This window comes from Microchirus variegatus, assembly GCF_963457635.1.
Source record: "Microchirus variegatus genome assembly, chromosome: 9".
Taxonomy (NCBI): Eukaryota; Metazoa; Chordata; class Actinopteri; order Pleuronectiformes; family Soleidae; genus Microchirus; species Microchirus variegatus.
The window spans coordinates 16,720,245-16,746,003 of NC_139810.1; the positions used below are offsets into that span (position 1 = coordinate 16,720,245).

Genomic DNA, 25,759 nt, shown 5'->3' on the forward strand with positions numbered 1-25,759 from the left:
AGCAGAAATCAGCTGATGTATAAGTCAGAGCCCATCTCTCCCTCTCTCCTTCTTTCTCTGTGTGCATTTTCTATACATAATGATGCGTACACAATATTGTCGGTGTCTGTATTATTTGTGACATTAACGTATAGTCCTGTCGCTCTCCTCGTCGTATTCACTCGTTTACGCATAAGTGCCACTTTGGCTGTTCCAACATTAGCGCTCCCACCCGGGAGGAGGAAGCAGTCTCTATTTTTAGGAGACTGTGCACATCTGATCGTCCTTGTGTTTAAAAAGGGAAGCATTTGTTCAGTGCCTACTGTCTCCATATTTCGCCCCCCCTGCGTGACCAGAGGTCAAGAAACACATGTAAAAACACCAAACCTCCTCACATTTTTGTTTTTTGAGAACTCGACCTGCTCTCTATCTATTTTATTCCAGGCTTTAGAAGCACAGTGGGGACAGGAAAAGGCCAGACAAAGGGATGTGAGAGCACAGTGTGAAATGGGATTTAAACCCATGTGATTGTGCTTGGACTGTGAACTAATGGGCTGAATGCACCATGACAGAGTGTAGTGTAATTCGGAGTAGAGGCATACGGCTTTTGTTCAGAGTAAATCCAATTTTAGTGTTTTTGGTTCCTGCATGCTGGTTATAGTGTGCCAACCCCCCCTTTAATCCCTACTTCTTATAGTAAGCATGCACACAGACTGAGTCAGTCTCTTCACCATGACCGTGTCAGTGTGCCATGTGTGAATGACTGAACTGTGGACAGATTAAATCTCTAACCTCAGATACGTTGGTCTGCTGTTCACACAAACTCACTAGAATAAATGTGGTACTTCCTGATTTCACCCTACACACTTCTAACATTGAATGGTTTTTGGTTATTTTAAGACATTTTGCTGTTATTTCTTTATTTTGTTTTATCAAAAATGTAATTAGTAACCCTAACCCATTGCTTTTTAACGGCTTTGAGTGAGAGGGATATGAATAAAGAAGCCATTTTAATGCTAAAAATGAATCAAAATACAAACATGTTGATGTGACTTTTCATCTTTAACAACGGTGTGAATAAATGACTCGCATCTCATTGATTCATCTGAAGCAGGTTGATGTCATAGACTGTTGGAAGCGTCACCAGCAGCACTCTTAAATTGTTTTTTACATCTTTTAAATGACTTAGCATTTTGACGCATTTATCACCTACCCAAAAATAGTTTTTCCCTTTCCCCCAATATTGTTTCCACCACTGTTGAATCATCTCATGCCTCCCAGATATATTATATTATAACCGTCTCCTGTTTTTGGTACATCTGAACACGACCAGCATCATTGTGTGGAGACGCAGCCTTCTGGATATACAGTATATGGTCTGAAACATTTCATTAAAAAGCCATTAAAAATGGCTGAACTATAGATTTAGAAGTCATTTCCATCAGAACCCACTGGTCCGGTAATGTTTGGTGCTTTCCTCCTATAAGGAATGATCTATAAAGTTAAATCTCCAGGCCTGTGGCTTGTGACCCATCCTCCTCCCCTGTATTGCAGCTTTTAAAATGTTTCTGGGGCAGTTTTCAGCTCCAGCTGTGCTCTTCCATTGTACACTTACTTTGCAGACTATTTCCATTCGGATTTCCAGGATGAGAGGTCTGGATGCTCTGACATTCATGAAGCTTTTAGTGGGCTATTAGTCAGGCTACCTGCTGCAAAGAGATAGCACTGAACTCCCTCAACTCTTTGAAAAGCGAGGGAGCGCATACCCACAAAGCATCTTAGAGCTAACGCGCTGATCGTAGGCCAGTTCCTCTCTCATGGTATATTCATGCGCTCGCATCCTTGGGACCTTGCTGATGATTCCAGTGCAGCATGTTTATTCTTAGAGGTTTTATGCACGCTACAGCCACAAGCTCCCCTTCATCTTTGAAGTGCGGACACGCGAAGGGGGAAATGTTGCCGTGAAGCCTACGGGAGCTGTGAAAGTGTCTTTGAGTTGTTGTTTATGAAATGCTTTGTTTTCCCGTGGTGCTAAAGATGCCAAAATAACCTTCCATTTGTGCGTTGGAGTTTGTTTTTTATTTCGGAGGTTGTTAATGTTTTATTGTTTTCATTCACGCTGCAATGGAGTTGCAAAAGGAAAGAACAATGCATTAATAATAACTTCCCGGCTTATTGGAAAGTTCTGGAGAAGCTCACCTTTACTCACCTCTAATTTGTAATTCGCAACACCCGCATCGTTCTTATATTCTTATATTCCACTGAGATCGATCTGATGTCTCTGAATTTAGTTGTAGAAATGGTTTCAAACCAGAATTTAAGTTGTGTTTATATAAAGTCACTGACATCTTTAGGGTCTCAAAAAATAGGACTTAAAATTAGTCCCCCAAACTTATTTTTGAATTTATAGCAGATTTTAACGACAGATTAGTTGGTTCCAATCTAAGGGTATTTTATTTTGTGACCATGTGACCTATTTTATATAAAATTCAGGTGTACATGACTGGAATCAGATGACTGTTTGTGATGTTTGTTAAATCTTGTTTTTATTTATTACTTCACATGTTCTTAAAGAAATGAATAAAAAAATAAGAAAGTAACAATAACATTGAGTATTATCAATGTTGGAAGTTTTAATTATTCACATTAACACAACTGGATGTTGTGTTAATGTGAGCTGTTGTGCTGTTGTGTTGTGCTGATTTCACCACTGATAAAAATATGGTTTAGTTTATATTTCCAAATATATTTTCACAGTCCTGCGCTTGTGTGCTGGGATTTACCAGCTTGTCGATGACATTCTTAAATGTGAATATGTTCTGGTTTCATTGCTCCATTTGGCAAATAAATCATTAAAACAAAGCAAGAACATCATAATTTCAAGGTTTGGGAAACACAGATCGACACGTTCTGACATTTTATGGACCAAATACTCAGTTCATCTAGAAAATAATCAGCACATTTAGTTTGTTAAGTTGCAGCTCTACATTAAAGTAAAACTTGAGGTAAAAGCAAGAAGTACCTGCAAATACTTTGCAGTGTAAATGTACTCTCACCACCCTTTCTTTGTTGAACTTTTAACAGAGGAATGTGTGGTTTTGAACGCAGCAGGCAACTTTATAATTAGGAAAAGTGTTTATGAGATGCTGTAATGATAATACTCCAGTGGCTAACTTGTGAACATAAAAGTCGAAGCTGTTTTGGAAAATCACCTTTATTTTTTTCCTGCAGACTTAGTTATGACTCTGTTAATTTCAGCAGAACTGGAATTAGCGTGATCTCAGAGAAGCAGCAGGATTAGCCATTGATCTGGTCTGACTTTAAGTGGACAGAGCTCGGTGGTCTTAAATATTTAAAAAGCCATTTAGCTGCAAACTCTTGTTCCTCTTTTATTTCAAGCCTTCAAATGTGGACGGACAAGAAGAAACTGTGCTGAATCAGTGTAGCCAAACTGCCTGAGCTGCACTGATTTAATGAAAGCAAAGTGTGTGTGTGTGTGTGTGTGTGTGTACGTGCCAAGTGTTCACTCAGAAATTAAAGGCTGTTTAGGGACAAGAACGTCTCTGAAGGCTGATAAAAATCACAGGGAAGTTAAAAACTGTCAGGACAAAGAGCCTCTTAAATGTGTTAGAACCGTTTTTTTCATTATGAGGCTGTTACATTTTTTTTTTTGTCGAGTTGTCAGATATTTTTGTGAGGATGTCAGGGTTGTCCCCCATGGGCCACCGTAGTCGATTCCCTGGCGCCTGTAACTTTTCCAGTGTCCCTGACACTAAAAATTATAGTTTAATTTATTTTTCCGGGCTGTTATCAGCTGAGCACACAGTCTGCAGGAGGCCAACATGGCTCCATAGACAACAAACAAACCCAATGTTGGTGCAGGTCCAATGGGAATAAATGGCTCTTTAGATAAAAAACATATTTTGACATTATAAAAAATGTATGTAGTTCATGAAAAATAGTAGGTGGTGGTATTTTTATGCACCTGTGTGTTTGTGAGACCTGTTACTCAGAAGAAGACGTGCTCAAGCATCAAAATGATGTTCTTTTGTGTGACTCTGTGCACTTGCTGACACCTTTTATAACAATCATTTAGGAATGTTATGGAAATTTGGGTGAGGGGGGGAATTTGGCTAATAGTTGTCAAGCTCTGAGATGAGAGTGGTGTTACTCATGACAAGAAAGTGAAAAGAAACCGTGTATAATCAGGTATATGTAGAGGGTCGAGGTTGTCGAGGTTGACTTCATGTCAAAAATGATCCTCTGCAAGTGCAAATTTCGTATGTGCAGTGAATTATAATTGCAGTGTGTCTGGAAGGGTCTTACCTTGTTAGATTATTCCAAATCTTTTCACAAATACTTGTCTTATTTGAATGACAATGGGAGATCAGCAACACTTAGTGCTGTGATTTAACATCGTGATCCAGATGGATGATGAAAAAAAGCTCCCTTTTAACCCTCAAAGAAAATGTGAAGTTTAATTATCTATACCATCCATCTATCCATCCATCCGTCCGTCCATGAGGGGAGTTTTCTTCCTCAGTCCCTTCATATACCACTGCTCCCTCTGGCTGTTCATTTAAGACTTAGGGTTCTGGTGGATTTTAGTGTGTGTGTGTGTGTGTGTGTGTGTGTGTGTGTGTTGGAGGTCAGTGGGGAGTGAGGCTCCTCATAATCCGGTAATCAAACCAGCTGCCACCCTTCCCCCATCCCTCCATCGCTCTCTCTCCACTTCCCTCTCCGATTCCCTCTTCAGCTCTTTTCCTTCCCTCCCCTCTCTGTCTTTTGTATTACAACACTAATAAATGACAACAGAAAATGACTTAAATGTTATTAAGGAAATAGTTTAATAGTTACAAATGTTGAATACTTTCTGTTTCCCTTTTGTATGAATCACAAAAATATTAAAATCCCCATTTTGCTAATTCTTGGCTTTAGGCCCTTCTTCTCTTCTCCTTCACCCTCCACCTCTCCACATGTCAACACCCCCCCTCTGTCTCTCTTACACCTCACCCTCCATCCTCTGCTGCTATGTCCCTATCTTACTTTTTCCTTATTTTTCTTCCTTTCTTTCCTACACTTGTTCTCTCCCCCCCCCACCCATCAACACCACTCCATCCACGTATTGAATTCTTTCTTTCCTCTCAGCCTAATCTTTCGCCCTGCTTCACTTTCACAATACCTGTGCGCAGTGAAGAAAATTGCCTCTGAATGTCAGTGTGGCCATGGGCATTTGTATTCCTCTATAGATTATTAGTCTGGTATAGTGACAACAAATCACTCCACAATAATACAACACAGCCAATGTTTTCCTATATCTGCTGTAACAGGAATTCATGTTCTGTTTGGGAGGATTGTGACCTGCTGTGACGGCTTTCTGAAAGAAAGGGCGTTGTGTTGAATTTGTAATCAGAATATGCTGAATGTGTTGAGAACAGGGAGAGTTGAGAATACTTTCTACATGATAGCACTGTAGCACACCCATCTCCTCTCTCCAGGTTGTTCAGTAACGTGCACAAATAGTAATAATCAGACATAGATTTCCTAATTTCTTTTTTCGTGAACAAAACGATTGAAGAAGAAAATGCTTTATCTTTGTGCTTTGATATGACAAATCCTCCTGTGAGGCATGACTTTCCATCCTGTAGTTGTTGAGATAAATTGGACAAGTTGAAGTGAAGTGAAGGTGAAGCCCAGGAAGTAGGAAAGAAATAGCACTTAGCTACCAGGGTGTTGACTGTGCTGGTTGAAAAAAGAACTCTGGCTGAAAGTGTATGGGGAAATGAGTCTTCTCATTTGATTTATACTGTGCGGAAACATTTTCCTGTGGTGCTAATGGTCTCAGTCACTAGTTTCACTGATTATGTGATTATACAGCTGTAATTGTCAAATCACAGATCTCCAGGCTTCAAAATGGGTGTTTGTTTTTTTGTTTCTATAAAGTGTGAGGTTGTGGAATGAATTCATAGTTTACTGAAACAAGGGAACTTAATTCTGCTTCCCTTCCCTGTTTTGAACCTGTTTGAATTTACCCTTTTTAAGGTCCCATATTATGCAAAATCAACTTTTTAATCATTTAAATCCTTATATTTGGGACTCTGGAGGTCCTACCAGTCGCCAAAGTGTGAAAAAAGATGACTCACTCATGTTTTTGTGGTCCTCCTCAGTCTAAGTACAGGAGATAAAAACACACGATGTTGACTCACGGAGCTCCGCTTTGTCTGCAAAACACGTGAGAGTGTTGGCGAGGGCAACAGCATCCGAAAACAGGAAGTCCGCCAAAAGTTCTATTCTTGGCTCCACAGTGCAGCACAGAGTTCTACACAAACTTCCAGTCTCAGAGGATTTATCTGTCCAGTGGATGCATGTTATATATGACAGCAATGTGCCTGCTAGAGCCTGCAAATTGTTACTTTACCAACTGCTGTTAGCTCCCAGTAGCCTCTGTGGCTGATGTAATTTCCTGTCCCTCAAATTTCGTTTTACTTTTTTTATGGTGAACCTAAAGAGATACTACTTAACCGAGCGCTCTGAACAGGGCTGTTTTGGCAGGGTGATTGAACTGCTGTGGTGCTTCATCCTTAAAGTATTATGACCAAATCATGTCACAGACATGTTCATTAGGACACCAGGGAACTAGGTTAACTTGTAGAAATAGGGTATAATATGGGACCTTTAACAACTTTATACATTTGACAGAAAACAGTCACGTTTGCCTATTCTCGTACTCGTATGTTTAATGTGTGGTAACATATACAGTATAGTGAGATAGTGTACGACATATGTGTCTCCTCAACTGCATATCTCCTGGCATTGCTGTGACCTCCTCACCTTCTGTGCAGTTCTTCCTCTCTGGTTATAATCATTTATCTCTGTCTCTTTAACTTTCTTCTCGCTGTACTTCATCCTCCCTGGCCCTGACCCATAATTCTCCCCTGCGCCTCCCCTTTCATTGATCTCCATCTTCCTACTCCTCCTCCTGTTCTCACCTATATGTCGATGTGTTCATCTGTTGTGCTCCTTCTGCCTCCTCATCTAACTTTGTATCAATCCTCTTTGCATCCATTTATCTATAACCTTTGCCTCTCTGCTGTCCTCCTCAGATGGTGTCCACAGCATTTCGGCCCAGTGCATTCTCCGTGTCCTCATCATCACCGAGGACATGCTGGGAAGCAGCGTCACTGTCCGCCTCCAGAACATGTCTCAGGAGCACTTCTTGTCACCGTTGCTGGGCAACTTCCTGGAAGGCGTGTCTGCCGTGCTCTCGGTGCCCGTCGAGGACGTTTTCATCTTCAACATCCAGCCAGACCTGGACGCGGCACCCGGAGGGATCCTGAACATCAGCTTCTCTGCTGCTTTGCCTGGTGGTAACTTCTTCCCTTCTGAAGCCCTGGAGGAGCAGCTGTACCTGAACAGGCTGAGGCTGACATCATTGACACAGATGGAGGTTAGTCCTGGTTCACAATCACAGACACAAATACAAATTATGGCTTTTTAATCCTTAGAGGTCCAAGTATCTTAACCAAGAAAGTACTTAAAGGTTAGTCCAGGGAGCATTTAAGAGCAGAGCCATCAGCTCTAAGTCTAATGGCATTAATATTTGTTGCAAAAATTATATGGTTTCATTCTCTGCAAACCTTAGAGATGGTTGTGTGTTAAAATCACCTTTTATATATATATCTTTTTTTACACCCTGAAGCTCAACAGGTTTTCTTGTCTTGCCTCATACATTTAGTTGAACATGTGTGCTTAACCCTTTAACTTCGAACGTATCGAAGACGACACGAGTGCAGTTTGCATTACCGTAACTATGCGATAGTTTGTGCTGCCGTAAAAACTTTTTTTTTGAAAGCTGAGAAGTTGCAAAGTCAAAGTCGATATGTGGTTATTATGGTCATTGCACTCGCTCTGTTGCAGGAAGCCGACGAATCAGCATCTTGTCACTAGAGGAGAGATTTGGGGAAAGAACGCATGCACTTATTTTTTATTTATTGGCCTGATTTTGCACATTGAGACAAAGACTCATGTGTTGTACAGTCAATTTTCAGATTTAAAGGTGCCACAAGTAAGAATGTGGCCAAAAACGGTTACTACATTCAAATTCAAAATACCGAGGCCTTTTAGGTTTAGTTTTTCGACATAACTGGCAACCCGTGGTTGCTCGGCAGCTGAGACTCTACTGACTGCAATGATTGGTAGACGGCGGTAAGTGGCGCCACATGCCAAAACAGAATTTCAAAACATAAACATGATTTGCAGTCTGCAAAATATATTTTTTTAATGCAAATATTTTGGCTGTACTGTTGTTGTTGGTGAGTTCAGTTTGTTATATGAACATTATTACTGAGTCTCTGTGACATATTAGGAAGATTTTATGGCCAGTTGCTTTAGATTTATTACATAATGCACCTTTAACACGCACTACGTGATTTTTTTTTAAATAAAACGTTTTGGTTTTTTTCATTTCAAATTGTTAATACACTATTTTAACATGCATTACATTGTAACTAGCTGCCAGATATTAGAAGTTATTCTGAAAATTGGGCGAGTAATTAGTATACACTCGAATGTATGTACACATGACCAACATGTAGACATTTTCCAAAACTGTTTCATGGCCAAGCACACACTTGTTTGTAACAACGCAGCCAAAAACGTTAAAAACTATGGACACACTGTCAAAAACTGCATCTCAAGACACTTCACTGAGCATAATGTGTGTGAACTGATAATAATACCGTACAGATGTGATGGCAGCACAGCCATATGGCCTTATGCAACAATACACAGATATGATAATGACCATTACGTATGTTGTCAAGCATGAAATCACACACACCTGGACACGACAGCATGTGTGTGTGTGTGTAAGCAATGTGAGTGTTCACACTGCCTCAGAGCATCTCTGCACATGCATGAGAGAAGAGAGATGTTTTTCGATAGGAGAGAACAGCTGGTCCAACTGGGAAAAAGATTTATGAAGGGGTGAGGAGGGATCACAGATCTGTCAAGAGATACCGCTGTGTGTATATGACCTTCTCTCAACACATGCTGTCAAACAAACACACATAAACACATGCAAACTCAATCTGTATCTTCTTACTGACAGTAACAGTCATACCATAGTTTTTCTTCATGGTTTTGAACTCGTTTTGAAAAGCAAGGAGAAGAAATGAGTCCTGTTATGAGGAGATATAAAACCAAACACTGTTCGAGTTCACAAATGTTACTGACTTTTTTAAGAAGTAGGCTTATCTCAGAGATGGAAGTCAGTGTCACATTGTTATCTTTATTATTATTATTCATTACATTTCTAGAGCATATACAAGTCACACTTCTTAAAGTTAAAGTCTCCAGTCATTCTTGCAAGAATCAAGTAAGTCAAATTGAGTCCCTGCTTTAACTAAAGCAAGTTACAAATGGTAGAAGATAAAGACAATTTCCAAGATATTAATTTTGATAGTCATTTTGAACTGTGTATCTGTAACACTGTATTACTCATACAATGTAAGCACTGTTTTTTTATGGTCCCAGTACTACTCAATTAGTTACATATATTATACATACATATATAAAACAATTAATTTCAACCTACATAGCCTAAAATGTCAAGATTAGATTTCGATCGACTGGTTTGCAGCAACTAGGAGGTTTTTGACCATAATAACAAGTTAATGTACGTAAGTAGACCTCCATAACTCATATGTGTGATAGGATCACTCTATGGGAGCTTTAAACCGTGAAAAAAAAAAAAAAAAAAAAAGTCAGTTAATCCTACACTTATCATAACCGGCTTATTACCCACCAAGACGTTAACTAGCGTTAGCTTAACGTGGTGTTGGTGTCGCTTGGTTGCCAGGTTTGTATGCAAGGCCACAAAAGCCCAGACACCTGCTGTTTCCTGTGTTTCAAACGCAGTATAATGTTAACTCGCCAATAGTTGAGTAAATGTTATCTTTTTACCAACATTAGTCAAGCAACTCTCAAGTCCTCAAATTTGCGACTTAAGTCAGAATCTAGTAAAGTCACGTGACTTGAGTCCCCCAACTCTCCAAATCTCCCCAAAGACGTTCATCGGTGCAATATTATTGTTTCTTCCTGTTGGATTCAGATTGGAAAGTGAAAGTGCTTTTGCTGAAGACTAATCACCAAGATTAAAAAAAAAAAAAAAAAAAAAAAGAAGAAGTCTACCATTTATTGCAGTAATGTAAATAAAATCAGACCTGATAATAGTATGTCATCAGAAGAGACATAATAGACTCAGCTGACCTTATCTCCTCAGGCAGGTCATTATTATTTGAAGAGATGTTTGCTTATATTATTTAAAGGCTAGTTCTCTCATTAGTTTGACATTATTTTTATTATACCACCAATTCCCTCATTTGAGCTTGACAGCAAGAGGTCGATATGTAGAATATTATCATAAAGTGGATTTACATCATATTTTGTGGTATAATTAGTTTGGAGAATTAGCATGATATGCTATTCAATTCAATTCAATTCAATAAAACTTTATTTGTCATCGAGTTGCAATTTAAAAAGTCACAGTAAAGCAGGTACACGTATGCAGTTACATTATACATTCTTTTTGTTTTTACTTTCCTTTTTTTAGAGGTTTAGAGGTGAGCCACTCAAAGGAGTGGGTGTGAGGAGACTTTAATGATATTGTCTGCTGATCATATGATGAAGTTCTCACAGGCAGTCCAATGATTTTCGAGCACACGGTGACAGAGCTTTAGTTTCTGTATTGCAGGCTGGTGGAGTGGTACCAACAGGTAATGGAAAATGTGATGACACTATCTATGAAGGAGTAGTAGAATGTCCTTCCTGACTCCGAAGGAATTGAGCTTCCTAAGGAGGTTTTGCCGCTGTTGACGCTTCCTAAGACTCTCCTCTGTGTTGGCGGAGAATCTCAGCAGATATTTATACTCCTCAGCTAGCTCCACTGGCTTCCTGTGGATGATGGTACAAAGATATACAAAGATAACATTAGCAGCAGGCTAACGTAGCATTACCATGTCAATATTCTTGTTGTTGTTGTCAGCTGTTCATTAAATTCATGTCACTTTCATTTTGGTATAATTCCTGTAAATTAACTTTTTTCCTTCTGTCCATTAGGAGACTAGCTTTAAAAGTTTATTTCTTATCATATTCCTTAGTTATTGATTGTGTACATGTTACTGTTAAATGATAAACCTCTAATGTTCACACTATGATGATTTACTATTAATAATGTAAATATTATTATATATATTATTATACTGTGACGTTTGGAACGAAAGCACAGGTGTAATTAATAACTGTAATTAAGTCTATATGTGATTCAGGTGCGTCACTTTTAGAGCCTAGCTGTCTCTCATAGCGACTCTGGCAGCGAAGCACAAGACTGTATAAATTAACTACATGCTACTTTACGCTTAAATAATGTGAATAAACTTTTTGGAAAAATATCAGGAACCTGAACAATGAAGCTAAACCAAACCAGGTCAGTTCTTCACTGTGACCATTATCTTTCCATGCCAGGTTCTTCCATTTGACGACAACGTGTGTCTGCGTGAGCCGTGCCAGAACTACATGAAGTGCATCTCGGTGCTGCGCTTCAACAGCTCTGCCCCCTTCATCTCCTCAACCTCCATCTTGTTCCGGCCCATCCACCCCATCGCGGGCCTGCGCTGCCGATGCCCCGTGGGCTTCACGGGTGATTACTGTGAGACGGAGATCAACCTGTGTTACTCCAACCCCTGCCTGAACGGAGGGGTGTGTGCCCGCAGAGAGGGAGGTTACACCTGCATCTGCCGTGAAGACTTCACTGGTGAGTAGTGACGAGTGTGTGGGCGTGTGTGTGTGTGTGTGACTGACCGGAAAAAGACGCGTGTGACGCCATGTTTACGTGCAGTGGCACCGGAGTCCAGGCACCCTTTAACAGTTAGCGCCGTTAGCTGTGTTAGCTCGTTTAGCGCCGTTAGCGCACCTCCAGTCGAACTGGAGCAGTCTGTTTATTAAATGAAAAGAGCAGCGCTACAAAAAACCAGCGTAACTGTGCACTGTGTATGTGTGCCTTTGTTTTTAAAGTTTAGCGATACTTTAGAGACTCATTTTTGCAATTGGGAGTCACTTAAACATGACATCACGCGTGTCTTTTTTCCAGTCAGTCGTCATGGGAACATGTTTTGAAAATAAACTGCTTGATGCAAATGTTTTTTTATATATATATTAAGCTGCTGTCTACATGTTTCTAAGATGTTGACCTTTCCATTGCACCTGCTTTAATAAATGAATCTAATTCAGAAGTCAAATTGAAGTGGTGAGCGGTTGCTTATTAACAGGTCCTTCAGTAGAAAGACTCTGGAGTACTGAAGCCTTATTATGCAGATTCAAATGTCAGCTCATGTCATCCAGTGGAAAAACTCAACTAAAAACTTAGGAAGTTTTCACAATGTTATTAATTATTGCGAAAACACATTTTTACCACTGCTTTGTATAAACACATCTGATTATCAGTTTAAATCCATCCATCCATCCATTTTCTACCCCTTTATCCTACACATGAAGGTCATGGGGGTCGTCAGTTTAAATAATGAATTGTATTTACTTTTCCTGATGTTGAGTTGCCTAGATTTCTGTTTATTGATTGCTTTATTTCAAACTAAATCTGACTTTTTTCTGCTTTGTTGTACCGTGCACACTTCTTTTTTGACCTGTTTTATACCCATTTAAAGTGAAAAGTCAAACACTTTGAAAACACACACACACTCACTCGCTGCCTCCAGGGGCAGCTTTGTTCTTCTCAGCTCTTTGCCTGATATTTAATCTTGATATTTAACACACACACACACACACACACACACACACACACACACACACACACACACACACACACACACACCTCCTGCTTTTCCCAAAACACCAGACTCATTTCAGACTCCTTCACTTTCTGCCCCTTCATGCTGCTATTGTAGCGCTACAATTTTTTGAGCCAGCAGAAGCGATATCTTGAATGTCAGCGTGTGTGTGTGTGAGCATGTGCGCTCATACCCATGTATGTGTGTGCAGTGGGAATCTGGCCTCTGTCTCTGTATGTGTGTGTGTGTGTGTGTGTGTGTGTGTGTGTGTGTGTGTGTGTGTGTGTGTGTGTGTGTGTGTGTGTGTGTGTGTGTGTGTGTGTGTGTGTGTGTGTGTGTGTGTGTGTGTGTGTGTGTGTGTGTGTGTGTGTGTGTGTGCATGCGTCAGGGGGTTTTTTCTCGTTGCCTTTCATTTCAAGGCAAAAACAGCACTGCGAGTGCTGTAGCATCGCCTTTCTTTCAAGAGGGAGACAGAGTGATTTTGGAGCTCCCACTGAGAGACACAGAAAGAGAGATGAAGCGGGGGAAACAAGAGGAGAGAAAGAGCAGGTGGGATTTATTGAGGCAGAGAGTAGAGTGGGAAAGTTGAAAGAACCAGAGTGAGGTGTATGGAGTCAAAGAAAAAACTTAGGGATTAGAGAAGGGAAAATGGGAAGAGAAAGATGTAAAATCATAAGAATGGAGAAAGAGATGGAAAACTGTTGGATCAGCCACGGTTTGAATCCGATCACAGACACTCACTACAACCAGGCAGCTATTGTTCAGTGCACACTGGTGACCAAGCATACATGCCATGCTTTATGATCTTTTTCTTCAAAATGGGAATAAAATTTTACAAACTTGACATCCTGTTCTATTTGGAAAAGCTCCAACATGTGTGATTGAGATCTCATTTTAACTGGAACCGGAAGACTCCATCCATCCATCCAACGCATGTCTCAAAATCAGTCAATCAGGCTCTGACAGGGATCGACTGCAGCGCCTACAAATACAAGCTCCATCTTTTAGGTTAAAGAGACAACTAAATATGTGCCGGTGTTATATGGCTAAAAGCTAAGGTGACAGGTGATGTGTTTTGATTATTTTCCCATGTCTGCGCTGTATGCCCCAATCCCACCAGAAATACCTGAATTTATAGACCTCACAGATTTTATTGGACCCTCACACAGTGTGACATGCAATGAACCTGTAAAATCCCTGTTATCACCCAGGCCTTAAGGGCAAAGATAGAGAGGATCAAATAGAGGGAAGTACTGTAGATTACCCACAATCGATGACAAAAAAATGACGAAAGAAAAAGGGAAAGGTGAGATGGAAACCAACCAGTAGAGCTTGAGAGGTGAACGAGAGGATGAAGAAGAGGTGACTTTGACAACAACATGAGAGAGAGGGAGGGGGGAGGGAGTTGGATGAGTTCAGAGTGAATAACATGGAAGGAGACTGCAGGGGGAAAATGATACCGTGGGGGGATTGGAGGGGTTCTGGGTAGTTGCTCTTGTGCTTCCTGTGTAGGCGTTGGGTGTCTTGTCAGTGCTTGCGGCAAGTGGGAGGAAGAGGAGGAGGAGGAGGAGGAGGAGGAGGAGGAGGAGGAGGAGGATGAATAAACAAGGTCCAATTGATTCTGCAACACATACAAATCTCCAGACATCTCCCAGCTAAATTTGTTCTCTCCCTCCTTCATTTTTTCACGCTTTCCATCCAACCTCTCTTTATCAGTACCTTAACATGCTCTTTGGGGCTTTGGGTTGCTTTTCCTTCAACCTTGATGGATTGGTTCCACAGGCAAGAGCTAAGTTGGGGGTTTGACCTGAGAGAAGAAACTTTCCTTTTCTGTTTTACCCATATGAGAAGTATTTTAGTTTTCAGCTGCATAGGTTATGTTTGATAAGACAAATATATAATGAAATCAAATTACAAAGTTTTTGTTCTTAAGTGTTTTGATCAAAGAATATATTCACAAGATATTTTTACAAATGAACTGACAACCACTGTTTTCTCAGAGCCCCTCTAAGAAGGGAATACTGGAATCTGTAAAAAATAATGGACTATCTTCACCTCCTCCAGCACAAAAGCGAAGATGCACAAAAGCTTTCACAATACATGTAATCCCAGGTTAACCCTTTCCTAAAGCGCTTATTTAACCCTGGGATAAGTAAGGTTTCCTACTTTGAACACTGTGTTTTACCCCTGACGTAAACCCCGCTGTGCAAGGTTAATGCTCCCTTTTATTGTGGCAAACCCCCGAGATGTAACACTGAGAAAATAGTGTGAAACACTGCTTCTGCTGAGGTCATGGACTCTTCAGTCCTGACTGCACAGCATTAGGTTTAAATTAATAACTGAAAATTAAAGTTAAGTTGGCATGTTGGTTTTCAATTATTTTACTCTTGACTGCTTACATTGTACAATCAGTCTTGTGTCTTAAATGAAGACTGAAAAAAGGGACCAGTTAATCTCTTCTTTTACTGTTTTCACACCATTAGTCTGAGACTGAAGCAAGTGAATGGAATTAAATTCAGTCATTATTTCAATTATATAATTTACACTTGACATCTCAGCTCGTCTCACATGCATGCATTGTATGACTCTCAAGCTCAAATATACAGTATGTATGAACAGACACATAATATTGAACAGGTTCTGTACTAGTACTTGAAAACTTTGGCCTTTCTTTTACCGAGCGCCTCCTATTAAGACTCTCACAGGGAACATCCATTCCAACCTTCTGCTGGTATAATAATTGTAAATTATGTAACTTACTCGTGAATAATCATGCTAAGCTCACAGTGTAAGTCATCAACCCCGAGAACAAGGGAGACTCCTCATTGTTCAAACAAACTAAAGGAAAACAGAGTACAATAAACCCCTTTACAGAGCTGAGAGATGGTGGAAGAGAGTATGGAGTAGCATGCATGCTGATTTAGTCTGTGAGAAGAGAAAACGCTGAGTAATGAGGAAAGAAAACGAGGGCAGAAATCAAATCTTTTGTGTGGGGTGCAACGATCTGTATTGTTTACTGAGGGAAGCTAAGAAAGAGAACGAGAGGATGTTGCAGTAGGTTCAGAGAGGTGAGATTAGTTTTGGATCTAATCAAGCCGACATGCGTGTTACACTGAGAAATTAAACCCAGCAGATACAGAGGGTACACAGATCACACATGCAGAGTAAATTAGCGCGATGTAGCAAAGATTATGGGAAGCATGATACTATCTTGGAGGTTTGCTTTTTTTTTTTTTTTTTTTTTACAGAGTGATTGTATGCTTTTAGTGAGTAGTGTGCAGCTGAGGAGAACAGGGGTAAAATTAACTGGTTGATGTGAAATTGAAGACTAAATTAGTTTGGTTAAGGAAGACAGAAAGAGTTAAGTGAGAACTAAATCAGTTTGGGGGAAATGAGATGGAGAACAGTAAGTAGAGTGATGAATATAGAAGAAGAGACCACTAAATTATGTTTGGCACGATACGTTAGATAGTAAAGAGGAGGTTTAGAGGGGACATGACCTGAATAAAAGATAAAGACGTGTGTAGAGAAAATGATGGAGGAAGAAAATGTCCCAGTGCTTCAACTTTAAGCTTCTTCAGATTTGTATGGGAATAAATATCAGGGACTTGACACACTTGAAAGTGTTTACTTTTATCCTTGATATGCACTGATGAGGGGAAAAAAAGCAACATTGGTCTCTTGTGGAGAGTTTTAAATTAATACAAACTGTGTAATTACAGCAATGTTCTGTGATCAATCATATCCATCACTTTCCTTCTGCTTCTTTAAAATGTTTTCCAATGACGAGGTTGATTGGCTGAGGCAAACTGATCCTGTTATTGTACAAAAGCCAGGGAACTACACTCCCTACGTTCCTGTTTATTATTATTATTATTATTATTATTATTATTATTATTATTTTGATCATCCAAAAAGCGTTGAGATTGAACAGAAGGGTCCAAAAAGAAAAAGTAGTATTCTTTCAGCATTAATGGCTCCACAAGGTAGTTAACGAACTACGAAAAATCTGCCTCGACAACGAGCAGAAGAACTGTACATTATTCTCCCACTGGGGAAACAGAACTCAGCAGTCTGAGGAAAAGCAGAGAACATGTTCCTCAACATTCTGTGCTCCAGTGTTTGCCCAGTGGCAGAGATGAGCCATGAAATCAGAGCGAATTATTACATTAATCTGAACTAATTATGTTCTACTTACAACTCCCACATGACACCCATAACGTTGATGTTTAGAGAGAGAAAGGGAAGCTTTTAAAAGAGACTGTGAGAGATGAAAGAAATTACATGTTAGATTGAGGATGAGAGGATTGGGCAATTTTAAAGGAGAAGACGTTAGAGATGAGATTAAAAAGATAAATCTAAGCTTTTTGAATATGAATGAATATAATAAAAGAGGGCGAGATATGCTGGGATACTATCACAAAAGTAGAATTTACAATTAAATGTGGGGAGATTAAAGTAGTGGTGGTTTGGTAATAGATGTGTGAATATGTAACTATAAGAACTGATGGTTTTGTGGAAAGATATAGTTTTTGTGAATGAGATTTAGAGCAAATACGAATCAAGTGCACAGACAATTATTGGACATAGAAAAAGTCTATATGATTTTAATGTGGCAAATACACTGCAGGGAACCTGATTTGCTGAGTTGAGGGGTAAAAATGCATTAATCAGTTTGAGAGGAAGCAAAGACTGAAATAGTTTTGGGAAGAAGAGTTGGGGAGCAGAGAGAAAAAACATGCACAAGTACCTCAGGCTCCAATGTAGAATCTAAATATTAGGAAGTCATATTTGGCTTACTGCTTCCATTTTTAAACAAAATGTTAGTGAAAGCTTGTGTGAGATTGATGTCGACCATGATGACCATGAAGACTACGCCTGACGAAGTGAAATCTTATTATAGCCACAACATTAGCCAAGTGACTAAAGAATAGCCTTTATTTGACCTTATTTTGTGCAATAAATGCTGACTTCACCCTGTTTTATTTTGAAGAACTAAAAATAAGAGAAAAAGTGCACTAAGGTAAAATGCTGCTGTTAATATATCATGTTAGCATCTATTTACCGGGACACATAAAATAAGTTACTGTTCTAAAGACACTTAAGTATAAATAAATGTCCTATAACTGCAGGTCTGATGTCCTATTGATATGGATCCTAACTGAGAAAGGCAGTGAAGTGTGCAGTTAGATGGAGAAGTGAAGAAAATGCTGCGGGGTGAAAAGAGAAATGAAAGTAAATATTAAAGGTGATAGATATAAGATTTATTATAATAATATAATAAAGGGAGACAAAGCAGGATATCAAAAAAGAAGGCAGCTCAGAGGCAGAGCGAGTACTGATAATAAAAGAAGTAGACAAAATGGAGCAGATGAAACAAAAAGAAGCTTCAAGCAATAAGAAGAGAGGAGCGTGTGACGGAGAGACTGAGACAAATGACACGAAAACAACAAGACGTCATCTCATGAGTCCTTTAATGGTAAAATAGCTCATAGACCATGGTAATGCAGGCAACTGCTCATTCAAAACACTACACAGTCGATGCTGCACTTTTCTGTGTCCAATTAGCTGCACCATTGTCTGGAAAATTGTCAGAAAGACGGAGATATAGATATTTAGACAGACAGGAAGTGAGAGACTTTCATTTAAATGTTGTTCAGTGGTGCATTACACCAAGGTTTAGAAGAAACACAGAGTTAATGTTAAGTCACACCATCTCACCATTGCTCAGTGTACCAATTTTTATGTGGGGCGAAAAAAACTGTAAAGATCACCACTTCACTCCATTAGATTTCTGACATTTACAGATTTACAATCTGAGAAGAGCTGTTGAAGGCTCCGACTTCTGAAGCTGCACGAGGGAAATAAGTGCAGCAGAGAGATTGGGAGAGAGAGAGAGAGAGAGAAGAGGAAGGAGAATAGGGAAGAAACTGGGAGTGTACTGGCCTCTGGGGATGTACCATGTGTTGGGGTGGAGGAGGAGGAGGAGGGGAGCAATGGGGTGAGAGGTTGGGCGGAGCAAATTAAGATGCTGGGGGATGGATGAAGATCGTGGCTTTGATGAATAAAACATCTGCGTGAATGAAGGGGTGGTGTGAATGCATTAACCCAGACAGAGAGGAAGAAAAGAGGAAGAAAATGAAGGGTGGAACTATGGGAAAGAGCAACAAAGCCTATACTTTATAGAAAGAGATGTAACATGGAGGCAGAATAACAAGGAGGATAGAGAGAGGACAGGAAAAAAGGACATTCTACACAATCTTAAAACAATAAAGACACTGTGTGAGAGAGGGGAGAAACTTTTCAGACTCAAGTTTGTTCCTAACTCTGTGTGCGATGAGTGTCATTTCAATTTGTGTATTTATAGGTTAATATGCCGTTTAAAGCACACACAATCGGTTTTAATACTAATCCAACATCATGAAAGCAGTATTTTAACTGGCTAATCCTTTGACACCTGCTGGTGTGCATTAGATACGACAATTCATAAAATTACAGGAAATTTGGTTTGTTTTTTCAATATAATGTAATGACATTTTATAGATTAACCAACTGTTTGAAGTATAGTAACTTTTTTTTTTTCTCAAATGAAGTTAACAATTATAACAAATATTTGTATTAATGGTTGTATAGCACTAAAAAATAACTGTGCCGGCACACTTTAAGAAACAGGTTGTGTGTTTGTAGGTGCATGTGTTTAAGTCTCCCAGTGTGAATAATTCATGAGCATTAATGTCTATTTATTTATTTTAATATTAATGAGAAGGTTTACTTAATGAATGGTGCAACAGACAGACAGAAAGGCATGGGAATTATGCTGTGTGTGAGAGACTTATGTAATTGGTTCCCTCTTACTCAGAAGTATATGTTAAATGTGTGAGTGAGGTGAGAGGATGAGTGATGGCTAAACAGGGAGAGACGGATCATTTCAATGTCCTTTGGCTGAGCTGTGTTTGTATGACTCTCCCTCTCTCTCTCTGTCTCTGGTGGTGAAAATTGCGTACAGACAGTTGAACAACCTGGAGTGAGCAATAGATGCATGAAATGAGTAAGAACAGAACTAGGTTTTGGCACAAAGGGACCGTGTTTAATGGTGTGTTGAAATATTATGGGAAGAAAATTGAATGAATAAGCTAAAGTGACTGAGGCAAGGAGTCATGTCAAGTTTCTGAAAGTAATGCATTCATAGAATTCATGGCAAACTATACCATTGGCTTTACTTGACTTTGTCTCAGGTAAAGGAAATAATAATAATTGACTTATCAAATAAAGGGGATGACTCACTCGTTTTTGTGGTCCTCCTCAGTCTAACTACAGGAGGTGAAACGCGATGTTGACAATGCACTATTTTCCTGTAATTGTTTTCTCGCAGAGCTCCACTTTGTCCGTAAAACATGCGAGAGTGCTGGCGAGGGCAACAGTATCCGAAAACTGGAAGGCCGCGAAAAGGATTTATCTGTCCAGTGGATACATGTTATGATGGCAATGTGCCTGCTAGAGCCTGCAAATGATCACTTTTATAAATGCTAACTGCTGTTAGCTCCTACTAACCTCTGTGGCTCATGTCATTTCCTGCCTCTTAAGTTTCGTTTTACTTTTTTTTAAGGTGGACCTTTAAGGGGGACCTAAAGAGATACTACTAAACCGAGCATTCTGAACAGGGTTGTTTTGGCAGAGTGAACTGCTGCGGTGCTTCATCCTTATGGTATTTTGACCAAATCATGTCACAGAAATGTTCATTAGGACACCAGGGAACTAGGTTAACTTGTAGAAATAGGGTATAATATGAGTCCTTTAATAGAAAAATCTTTGAGTGTGTTGTTGTTGTTCAGGCTAGTGAGAGGGAGTTTCAAGCCGTGGGTTTACGGCCACAACAGTATCCCGTGTTCTTACTACTGTGCTTAATAAAAGCCATCCTGTTTGAAGGCATCTGGTGTTTGTGCGCGCACACACACACACACCAACGTTACAATACATAAATATTAAGCTCCCTATTCAACATGATTGTGTGCTCGGTTAACAGCATTTCTCTCAGTGTGTCTGTGTATGACTTGTGCTTTTGTGTGTATGTGTGTGTGTTCATGACTCGCCCTCAGGTATGTGTGTGTGTGCTTTGACAGTGTGGATGATATTTTCTGTGTATTTTGTGTGTCAGACAATATTTGTATCCAAACAGTCATGAGGGAAGGTGTAGACTTCTATTTACTCACAAGTGCGTGTGTGTGCTTGTATTTGTTACCTCTTTAAGGTCCTAAACCTTAACACTGACCTTATCAGGAACAGTATAGTCCTCATGGAGACCAAAACCTGGTCCTCGAGAGGCAGAACTTTATTTCTGAGGAACTCGTTAAGTTTAGGTCTGAGGTTTGAGATTGTGGTTAGTTTAAGGTTAAGGTTAGGGTCAGCTATTAAATGGTAATGGGAGTCAATTCAGTGTCCTTATAAGAATAGCTGCACAAACCTGTGTGTGTGTGTGTGTGTGTGTGTGTGTGTGTGTGTGTGTGTGTGTGTGTGTGTGTGTGTGTGTGTGTGTGTGTGTGTGTGTGTGTGTGTGTGTGTGTGTGTGTGTGTGTGTGTGTGTGTGTGTGTGTGTGTGTGTGGCTGTGTGGCTGTGTGGCTGTGTGGCTGTCAAGATGTAAGAACTCTGCCAGTGGGTACTTTAGCATCTGAAGGCCTCATAAAGTGGCAACAGAGACAGCTACATGATAAAATCCAACAGCCTCAAGGGCATGACCAATGTCTCTCTCTGTCTCCCTCTGTGTGTGGGAGAGGGATGCTCTTTGTTTTAGAGATTGAATGAGTGTTTGTCTTTTTGAAAAAGAAAAAAAATCAGTTTCATTCATTATTAATTGTTAATCTGTTTATAGTGTTTTTATTCGTGCATGCATGTATGTGTGTACTTGAATTTGTGTGTGTGTGTGTGTGTGTTCTGAGCCGTCAGCAGGTTGTAAAGTGGGTCCACAAGGAGCCATTTGTCTTTAGGCGAGTTTTAAAGCCCGTCTGCTGTGGTTATGTGAAGAGCACGGTGTGTAGGTGTTTTTGTGTGCAGACGGAAAAAATCAGACAATGTGTTTGTCCAGCATTGCTCAAGGAAACAAAAAAAACTGGAGAAATAATTGAATGTGAAATGCTACACATCACTTGGTGTGTGTGTGCGTGTGTGTGTGTGCGTGCATGTCTTTATAGGTGTTTTCTCCCTCCTGAGATGCGTCAGTGTGGCCTGTGCATTTGTTTGTTGTTTTTAATTGTTTTTTTTCACACACTTCAGTTCTAAAGCAGCAGAATCTCATTCTCAGCCGACAGGAAAATGACTATGCTTGTAAATAACTGCACATTGAGCATCTTATCTGTGATGGTTTTTATATACATATAAATTATATAACGTGAGTGTGGTGATTTGTGGAGTGGTAATTCTCTGGATCGTCTGGTGCTTCTCAAAGTCGAGGATTTCTCTTTAGTGAAGAGGATTCTTCATGTCTGGTCACACAGAAAAGAGGACACATAAATTGACTGATCATTGACCAGTTGTTCTTGAAACATTTGCATTAACTATAGACTGCATGGACATTGTCTTCTGATCAGACTGGTGCCATGACAGGTTCTGCAATGAGAACATGCACCCTTGTAATTATCTGTCCTTCAGTGCGGTCCAGATGTAACATCCTTGAAAGTCAGGCAGGCAGTTCCCAGAATCCTTCGTTGACTTCGAAAAGCACCTATAACGGGTATTGCTGCTTTGCCAGGAATCCCTGCTGCTTCCACTGACTAATCAAGGACTAATAGAGTTTCTGATGAGAGCAGTCGATGCCTGACAGCAGAGGAAACCTGCAGCCTCGTTGATTTTGTGGGAAAAACACACACTGCTTTATAGATCGAGGCTATTTCAAGACGTGGCATGTTAAGTCGCATGTGCTAACACCAACAGAAGGCTCCTAAGTGACAGATTTATCACTTCATGCAGTATGTGTGAGTTTATTAACAGTCCTCACTGATTGTGAATTGCTTTGCTTTCTAGGTCAAAAAACCCCAACACTTTCCTCCTCTGTGTTTCTTGAGCTTCTATTTAGCTCTTTATATTTATTTCTAAATGCTTTTTCTAAACTTAAATTGAATGAATTAATGTTTATTTCGAACATCATAACAAAAAAAGAAAACTTATTGTACAAAAGGAGTAGAATAGAGCAAATGCGTATCTGGTCCTACCCAGATTATCTTATTTTTTCGTGTAAATTCAATTTAAATCAACTCTCCAGGATTTTATTCTAAACTAGACAGCAATGGATCATATTATACTATATTAGCATATGCACTCAACACCTCCCACTTCCTCTTCTCTATATCTTGAAAAAAAATGTATATGTATGTATATATATATATATATATATATATATGTTAGCACTATATACCGTGTATATATTGGATATAATATATCCAATATATACACGGTATATAGTGCTAACTCATAGTAGGTCTCCAACACTGTTATAGATTACTCTCGAGATGACTTTCCTGTGCTGTTCCTGTTCCTACTGTTGAAAAATGGTTGATTTGATTCACTTTTGTCTCTTTAACCCCCCCAGGTGACCGCTGTGAGTTTGACCGGCGTCAGGGCAGGTGTGTACCAGGTGTGTGTCTAAATGGAGGAACATGTCGAGAGCTCTCCGGTGGAGGTTTCCGCTGTGAGTGTCCCGCAGGAGCTTACGAACGTCCTTACTGCACCGTCACTGCCCGATCCTTCCCGCCCAAGTCCTTTGTCATGTTCCGGGGCCTCAGACAGAGATTCCATCTCTCTATCTCATTAACGTAAGTCGATTAAATAAATGTGACGGGTTGTTTTGTCTTTCAGTTTCTCTTCTAAATGTCAACATTTCATTTTTCTTGTTTTGACTTCCATCCTGCACCCTCCCTCCCTCCCTCCCTGCTTTCTTCAGCTCTCACTCAGTCATAGATCCATAACCACTCCTGTTTGATTCCGACCTCTTTAATCAGTTTATTTCATCTCCATCTCAAAGATCGATCCTGTTATTTATGGTTTCTCCTCTGACCCTCCCTTCAACTGTCAATTTACTCTTTTCACCACCTTCTCCTTTGCGTACCTCTTTCTCCATTCCCTGCTCGTGTTTTTTTTTTTTTTTACATCTCCATTACACCATCTCCTGTTTCTCAAAGTCTCGAAGTTAGTGTGTTAATGTAGGTCCAAATTAAATTACCTAATGGAGCCTTTCCTTTTAAAAGATTATTTCACTGAAATTGCTACCAACCCTTTGGCCAGAGCTTTCGAAATGAAAATATAGATTTTCTCCCTTTTTACCTGAATTAAAATACATCCAACCTTTTGCTTTTTATACACTGGATATCTTTTTTTTTGCATCAACTTTTTTTGGTGCACTATAATCAATCATTGGAGAGCTTGTTTATTGTCCTGTGTATGTTGTACCTAGACTTAAATGTGATGACAATGTTGCTGCACAGATCAGTGATCATGTCTTTACTTCACGTCCTTTGTCTCGCTCGCCCACCACCGCTGTGTCCCCGCTGTTCTTTTACTTCTTGACGTACCGAGTGGCCGTCTGAGAGATGTGAAGTGGTCCTTGTGAGTGGTCAGGCAGCCGTGGTTGCCATGGGTGATGTCATTTGATGATAGTTGCTAGGGGGACGTTGCCCATGGGGTTGTTGCCAGGCTTTTGTGGCTACCTTGGAGTGGTTGCTATGAGACACAGTGGTTATATTATTCTTGTTAAATTAATTCATGTGCAGTGTTGGCACGAAAAAGCACTGAATGATACGTACCATTGATTTGTGACGTTCAGTGGAGTAGTGCTCACTAGAGAGGGAAGCGAAATGAGCAACACAAATGTGTTTTTGTATTAATATTTTAAATAAAATCTTTAAATGTTATATCCAGGCAACAAAAGAACAATATATAAAAACAAGAATGTAGATTATAAGGAACATATCAAAGTGTTGTCAAGATATTTACATAATGTACAGAGTGTACCTTTCACTGTGGAAGGTGGCACGAAAAAAGTGCAGTAACATAGGATTATTGCACAGCTGGATGCTGCTGGATATTCTCTAATCCTAATCTCTAATCATTCCCTAATCAAGACGGCAAAATATGTGGGTTTTTTTCCAATGACCTTCATCCATAATAGTTGTTGTACAAAGCTTCTTTCATGTTATGTGATGGTAACTAATTCAGTAGTGCTTTAATGCTAACACTAATGACTGTGTATAAGTGGACTATAGGCATTTCCACTTACTCCCACTATATAAATATTAAACTGAATTATCCTGGATACAGGTGCCACCAGAGTCTATGCGGTAGTAGATCTACCATCTATACACTCGCTTCACCAATTACAGTCACCGCTGAGGCTCACTCTGTTTTTATAGCTTTAAATAATTAATCATAACTCATTAGAAAAATTACCACTTAAAGGAAAGGAAAGAAATAACACATAGATTGACTTTTTTGTTTGTCCTATTCACTAACACAGATGAGGCAGGTTTATGACCTGTAAGGCGAACAACCAGCAGGGAGCCATTGAGATTATCTGGCCCTATACTTTTGGGAGCCCTCATGTCGTCCGTCTTTATATTCCTTCTCTCTGGCAGATGCACATTACTCTCACTGACTGTCATCCTTCCTCCCCTGACTGCAGTGATTTATTTAATATTTTGGGTGACACTCTTTGGCCTGAGTTGCACATCAGGGCCACAAAGGACTCCACTGCAAAAGAGAAGTCCTTTTTGTATTTGTTTTTTGTATTTGTTCGTCTGTCAGGGATAGGTATGATGGATACTATGGCTCTGTTGTATGTGGCTATGACACTATACTTAAGCCTTTATACAAGATTGAGAATGTGGCTTTGACAGTTTTGTTCATCATCTAAATTTTACGTTTCTTATGTTGTCTTTTACTGGTTTTAGGTAAA

At 39.7% G+C, this 25,759-nt stretch overlaps 1 protein-coding gene across 1 annotated transcript in view; it reads left to right on the forward strand.

Annotated features, from left to right (window-relative positions):
- celsr3 (cadherin, EGF LAG seven-pass G-type receptor 3) overlaps nucleotides 1-25,759 on the forward strand; it is a gene marked incomplete at both ends in the record, with an annotated part of 88,719 nt that overhangs the window by 17,745 nt on the left and 45,215 nt on the right. The window contains 3 exons of the mRNA XM_083895634.1: nucleotides 7,083-7,426; nucleotides 11,503-11,791; nucleotides 23,402-23,624. Of these exons, the coding sequence (XP_083751760.1) occupies nucleotides 7,083-7,426; nucleotides 11,503-11,791; nucleotides 23,402-23,624 (856 nt within the window). The remainder of the gene's footprint in view (nucleotides 1-7,082; nucleotides 7,427-11,502; nucleotides 11,792-23,401; nucleotides 23,625-25,759) is intronic.